General features: G+C 45.8%; 1 protein-coding gene across 1 annotated transcript in view; it reads right to left on the bottom strand.

Moving 5' to 3' along the window:
- Positions 1 to 7200, bottom strand: part of PROM1 (prominin 1) — a 139793-nt gene that overhangs the window by 34349 nt on the left and 98244 nt on the right. The window contains exons 10-11 of the mRNA XM_042782209.1: positions 5118 to 5277; positions 1437 to 1589 (exon numbers count right to left, since the gene is read on the bottom strand). Of these exons, the coding sequence (XP_042638143.1) occupies positions 1437 to 1589; positions 5118 to 5277 (313 nt within the window). The remainder of the gene's footprint in view (positions 1 to 1436; positions 1590 to 5117; positions 5278 to 7200) is intronic.

The raw sequence follows: 7200 nt of genomic DNA, 5'->3' as shown, positions 1-7200 counted from the left end.
CTGCCAGCTGCTCCAAGAGAGAAAGATGAGACAGTCTGCTTCTGTAAAGATTTAAAGCCTTGGAGACTCCATCAGGCAGTTTACTCTGTCCTATAGGGTCACTCTGAGTCAGAATGACCCAGTGTTTGAAAGGCAAATTAACGCTTGCCATCTGCTCTCCAAGCCGGGACTAGTGACCCAGAAAGTGAAATAATGAAGCAGCTGAGGTCTGGGTAAAGGCAGGACACCCTATGGGCCCCAATGCTGGCCCAGGAGGCCTCCAGGAGGCAGTGTTCTCCATTCCTCATGAGGTAAGGATCTGCAGCAGACATGCTCCATGTTTGTACCTTTCCTCTGGAGGCCCATCATACTGCTGATTCTCAGATGAGCTCATCAACAAAGACAGGATTGACCTTGAACCCACAGCGTACTCTCTGGGGAGCACTCAGATTTTACACTTGCTTCCTAGTTTCTATGTCTGGCTCCATCTCCACTCACACCTGGCTCATGCTCCCAATAAGCCATGTCATGTCCTGCCAGAGTCAGGGTTCTTCCAAATCTATGAACGTGGACGTGAATGCCCTTGAGCGAGTGGTGATCACTGCATTCTACCGGAGACTCTCCACTTCCTGGTACACACATCGGCTCTCATCACTAATTTAAGTCCATGGGTAGTGCAGCTAATATGCTTGGGGGCTACATGAAAGGTGAAAGTTAAACCCACCCAGAGACACCTCAAAAGAAAGGCCTGGTGATCTACCTGCAAAAAATCAACCCTGAAAACCCTGTGGAGCTCAGTTCTACTCTGATACAGATGGGTCACCAGGAGTTGGAATCAACTCAATGGCAACTGGCTTTCTTAAATCTACATTGAGGTTCATGAGTTTTAGAATGAATAAGCTTGCAACACTGCTGTTGTTGTTGTTACGTGCCGTCGAGTTGGACCCAACTCAGAGCGACCCCTCCTTGGGTTGCCGAGGTGGTATCACTATGGAAGTAGATTGCCCCATCTTCCTTCCGAGGAGTGGCTGTTGGGTTTGAACCACCAGCCTTCTGGTTAGCAGTCAAGTGCCTTAGGCACTATGCCACCAAAGCTCAGCAATACTGCTAAGCACACAGAATAGTGTCAGAAGCACAAGGCAGGTAAGTGAATGAATGAAGAGAAGGACAATGGGACTGAAGAAAGCAAACTTTCAAAGAACTCTCATGATAGCTGCTTTAAAGAGGAGCCCACAATAGGTACACAGTGTGTCTGAGCTTGTCAATCAATGCAGAACCAATTGAGAGTTTTCATTTACTTTTGCACTTGATGAAAATGCCCAAACCAAGGAAAGCCCACTCACACCAAGGAACCCAGAGTGCCCGGCCCAGAGGCTACCAGGTCCCCATGACACCACAGTCAGCACCTCGTCCCCTTCCCCCATGTCCCCATGTGACAGAGAAGAGCAAACACTCACGCCATGAGGAAGATGCCTCCGGCGTTGGAGACACAGCCCCTGGTGGTGGGAGTGGCGTGTGTGTCATAGCCGCAAGTGCCACACAGTAACCCCAGGTAATAGAAAATCACGATGAGGGTCAGCAAGCAGCAGACAGCCAAGGAGCCCAGCCACCTGGGGAAGCAAGCACGGTGGTGTTATCACTCGGGAGGCGACATCAGCGGAACACAATGGTCAGCCTAGGAGCAGCTCAGTAACGCTTGGCCCTCCAGCATCAAATTTCTCTATGGGATCCTCGGAGGGTGACGTGGGTATGGAAAGATCTCTTCACACCCCCAGTCCCCAACCCAACCACATCGGGAAACTTATTTTTGAGACCCTGTGTGGTGCAAATGGTTAGGTGCTTGACTAGGTTGCAACCTAGGTCAAAGGTTGGCAGCTGAAACCCACCCGCAGGCACCTCAGAAGACGGACCGGCGATCTGCTCCTGAAAGGCCACAACCTTGAGAAGCCTATGGAGTAGCTCTACGCTGCACACCCAGGTCGTCAGGAGTCAGCTTCAACTCAATGGAAATGAGCACCGATGGCTTAGGCAGACTCAGCCCAACCCTGCCGTACAGGTGGATAACCTTAGATGATAAAGCGAGGCTTCGTAGTTCAGCTGTGAAGCTCCTCTCTCACTGGTCATGGTTTAGGGCTTCCTCCTGTCCCATTTAGGAAGCCCCGGTAGCAGAATGGATAACACACTCAGCTGCTAACCAAAAGGTCAGAGGTTCATAACCCCCCCCAGCTGCTCCCAGGAGAAAGACATGGCAGTGTGCTTCCATAAGGATTACAGCCTTGGAAACTCATGGGACAGTTCTACCCTGTTCCATAGGATCACTATGAGTCGGAGTTAACTCAAGGGCTACGGGTTTGGTTTAGGTTTGGTTCTGTTCTCTTTATGTCCAAAGTTATTAATGGGCACCCCAAGCTATGCTTACTTAACTTCTCCAAGGCTACTGATAAGAACACGCCTTAAGAATTTTCCGTTCTTTTAAACTTTCTTTATTGGTTGCCAGGGGTGGGAGTGCAAAAAAAAAAAAACTGCATTGATCCATGTCACTTTAGTTTTGTGTATTTCACTGCACATAAATTATATTTCAATAAAAAAAAAAAAAGAATTTTCCATTCTTTTAAAGTTCCCAATACTGCATATACATACATTATGACCTGACTATGGATCAAGAAATACTGAGCCATCTTCCCTGGACTTTAGCTAAAATATTCTGTGATTGCAGAAATATTTGGGGGCATTATGTTCTTCACTGAACCAGAAACACACTACGTGATGAAAGCATTGACTATTAAGAATTTTTTTTTTTTTTTTTTTTTATAAGCATCCTAGGTCAAATGCCCTCAGAAGGCAAATCTCAATTTTGTAATGGGACTGTGAGCCTGACAAGACATTTTAGGACAATGGCTCCACAGTCAGCCAAACTAGCATTCCCAGAAATGTGTATCATTCCTTCCCAGAAGGCGAGGGGCATTCAAGGAAGAAAAGCTTCCCAACATTTGAAATCAGTAATTCTTGACAAAAGTCACCATCAAAGTCTTTCATTCACTTAAGAGCTACCTTGATAAATATAATGATAGCCCCCAGGAGTCATTCTGTGGAGGTATGTCCCAGATACTGAAGATGCAGAAATAAATAGCTCATGTGTAGCTTGGCCTCCAAAAGCTTTTAGAGTTAATGAAAACCTCATCTGCTCAGTTCAATTTCTTTGAAAAACAAGTATATAGTCTTAGAGAAGGGGAGGGCGGGCAGGGTGCAGCGTACATGAGACAGGTAACTGCACCAGCTCTCTCATTTGTGAGACTCTGATCTCAAAGGAGACTGTAAGCTCACTGAGGAAGTGTCAGTCTTATGTTTGTTCCCATGCCCACAGGGGAACATGGCTGGAGTCCCCTGAGGTTACCGACTACCAGGCAGGGATTATGAGCATGGTTGGATGGGGGTTGAGCACCTACCTTGGCCATGTTCTAGCTGACCTTACATACGTGACCTCACTTCCTGAGCTTCGATGTCCTTGTCTGTAATGGGGTTAAAGGGTACATGGCGTCCCTGGGTGGTGCAAACGGTTAATGCATCTGGCTGTTAATCAAAAGGATGGCACTTTAAGGCCACCCAGGAGCACCTTGGGAGAAAAGTCTGGCAATCGATTTTGAAAAATCAGCCACTGAAACCCCTGTGGAACCCAGTTCTATTTTGCCACACGTGGAGTCACCATGGTTGGAGTTGACTCGTGGCAGCTGGTTTAACGGTCCACAAACCAAACACCAAACCAGCCGCTGTATGGACTCCCAACTATGGCGACCCTGTGTGTGCAGAGGGGAGCTGCCCCACAGGGTTTGCAAGACTGACTTTTCAAAAGCAGACTGTTGGACCTGTATTCCAAAGCACTGGAGTGGGTTTGAACAGCCAACTTCTCAGTTAGTAGTCAAGGGCTTAACTGTTCGTACTACCCACCAAAAGAATAAATAAATAACTCCTTGCCATGCAGTCAACTCCAACTCATGGCAGCCCTGTATGACAGAGCAGAACTGCCTCACAGGGTTTCCAAGGCTGTGATCTCTACAAATAGACTGTCACATCTTTACCCCACCGGGCAGCTGGCGGGTTTGAACTGCCAATCTCTGGGTTGGCAGCTGAGCACTTAATCACTGCCTTGTGCACCACCCAGGGACTCCAAAAATGGCAGAAAAGGGTCACACAGCTCTGGGTATTTTTTGTGTGCATGAAGTGAGAGGTCACATGTTAGTAAAGTACATAGTAGGCACGCCATAACTGGCCTATCAATGTTGGCCACCACTGTTGGGATTTGATTTGTGTGGGCTCTCACATCATCAGGAAACCGCATAAGAATGAACATCTTCTGACTCCCTGTGGGTTTGGGCAGTAAGAATGGGTGAGTCGAGTGGCAGGCAGGCTGAACCCTGCAAAGAACGTGCATCTCACTTCCGGCAGGATCCTCTCGATTTCTCCAGCCTGAGTCCTTCCCTTCCTAGCCCTGTGCCTGCTATCATCTACCCCAGCCAGACCCCGCCGCAAGCTTCTCTAATGGGCACACCACCCCAGAACTGGGCTCTTCTGGGCAATTTACTGGTTTCAAGGCAAGGCTCAGGAGAGAATGCTCTTTTGGTAAGAGTTAATCTCCATGTAGGAGCTCTGGTAGCATAGTGCCTAAGGCACTTGACTGCTAATCACAAGGCTGGGGTTCAAACCCACCAGCCACTCCTCGGAAGGAAGGTTGGGCAATCTACTTCCGTAGGGATACCACCTTGGAAACCCAAGGAGGGGTCACTATGAGTTGAGGCTGATTCAATGGCAAATAACAACAACAATCTCCATGTATTTACTTCATAACCACTATTAAAAAAGAAAATAATCTATTCCAAGTGCCCTTCTTAATTACTTTTAAGATTTAAAATCATGTCACATGTCCACCTTAATAGTTATGATTATGATTGTAGGAACCAATGATGACATCAAATGGCAAATATGGGGATAGTTGGTTCAAGGGTGGCTAGTCTTCAACTTTTTTAATGAACAGAAACAAGGGTTAGAATGTGTCAGATATGGCCTCTTTGAACAACTGATTGTTCTGGTGATAACAACCGATGTTCCCTTCCATCCTCAGGTCCCTCAAAGCAGACACTCACCTATATGACTCATATTCTTCCAATGTGACCAAATTGTGGTTGACGTAAGTTTCGGTATTATTGACATAAACCGTGAAATTTTTTAACGTGTCCTGAATAGGGACCTGAGCGGTTATATTTGAGATTTTGACACCGAAGGAATCCAAGACCCTTTTGACTTCTGAAAATGAAGAGAATTCGGTTATGCGTTTTCAGAACGAGAAGCAGAAACTTTGTTTGGGAACCAAACTGAAAAGCCCAGACCCCTTCTGGCCTTTGCCCTGCTACACATGTTCTCAAATACGGTAAGTTTCCACAGTGCATGAATGGCGCCAAAGCCATCAAAAAAGCAACCATATAACAACACAGCAAGCTGTGAGCGCTGACTTAATGGTGTGGAGTAGAGGTCAAGCCAGAGTTTTCTTTTTCAACTTAGTCACTGAGAAAACAGGTCAGGTAATAAAAATGTGTAATGTGCCTACCATGTGCCAAGGACTTTTACAAACGGTAACTCACTGATACTGCTGAGGTAGATATGCTTATTCCCCTGTTATTAACAGTGACCCCAAGACTCACAGAGACTAATCACTTATCTGTGAGTTTCTTTTGTAAAAGGACAGGTAGTCTCCGACTTACGAAGTTCCTGAGTCACAACAAACCACACTTATGACCACCCTTTTTTTTTTTTTGGTACATCTTATATTAGTAATATGTACCACATTCAGTGTTGCAGCTTGTAATTTGCTGATGTTATCATTCTCAGATATCCACTCACATATGTTTATACATAATGTTTCCAAGCCCAAAGACAAATGAAGATTGCATTTATAAAGACACTGATACTACAAGGCCGTAATAATGACAAAAAAAAAAAAGGCAGGAGGTATTCAACTTACGTCAGAACTGACTTGACACTGTCGTGGGAAAGAAATTGTGTCCTAAGTCAGGGACGACCTGTACTGGAGATGGGGCTGAAACTCATGTTTGTCTAATTCTAAACCTCTCTTAGATGATTCTAGAAAAATTATATAAAAATAGTAATCCCTCCATTTAAGAAATGACTTTTACAGAAACAGTAATTCTGCAGGACATTTTTTTTGAACCAGTGCCCTAAACTGAGCTTTTTGTTAAAATTTTATCCGACTCCTGCAAACTGACACGTGAAGCACATCCATGATTCTTACACGCAAGAACAATAGTACTGGCTGCTGGTCAAAGAGTTTCTATTAATATCTATCCTACTTTCTCAGAGAGGAGGTAAGTGCAAAGAAACATCAGTTTTTTTAGAACATTCTAATCAGTTAAAAGACTACTGATGTTGGGAGATTAATCTCTGCAAAAACAGAGACAAGATCAGCAGTCCCAAAAATGGGATCCTGGGACTCCTGGTGAATTTTAGGTAGACGGCAGCTTGGTCTAAAATACAATTACATAAAGGTCTGTTTTCCACAGATATGAAATCTAGATATCAAGGCACAGATATGAGCAACTGAGAGCCAGGTGCTTGGACGTGGGTCCTAAGAAGACTTCTATTTCATGACGTTATGTTGCCTCCTCAAAGTAGCCTGGGGCCAAGATAGCCCAAAGGTCCTTGACTAGGATGACTCAGTGGGCTTCTTTTTAACTAGAGGATTTCTGAGATCTTCAAAGATAGGCAATGTAGACTCCCATATCCTGCACACAGTTCCCTAAACTTATCTTTGGGCCCTGCTGTCCCTTGGGCAGTCATGCCCTGTGGTCCTACACGCCACTGCTCCCCGGCCAGCAGGCTTTGGGGACCACGCTGGTAAGTCCCGCTGCCCTCTCTCAGTGAACACTTTCTTTAAGCCTCATTTTAGGTGTCACTTCCTCCAGGAAGCCTTCCACTACCTTCGCCCCACCTCAGCTCCCTAGCACATACCTCATTATGTCAAGAGAATGCCATCAAAAGGATTTCCTACTGCCTAGCTGAAGGGCTGGCACGGCCACGCCTTATCCATCTTGTATCCCCAGAGCCCAGCAGAGCTTGGCACACAGTAGGCACTCAGAAAAGTGAAGAAGGAGAAAATGATCAAAGCACTACAGGTAAGGTTTATTATTTGCTTTGCAAGGACATGGAAATAAG

Source organism: Orycteropus afer, unplaced genomic scaffold (assembly GCF_000298275.1).
Source record: "Orycteropus afer afer isolate SDZICR_OR568_19922 unplaced genomic scaffold, OryAfe1.0 scaffold00262, whole genome shotgun sequence".
NCBI lineage: Eukaryota > Metazoa > Chordata > Mammalia > Tubulidentata > Orycteropodidae > Orycteropus > Orycteropus afer.
Note: the sequence above shows the minus strand (reverse complement) of the source record. Positions and strands in the feature narration are given on the sequence as shown.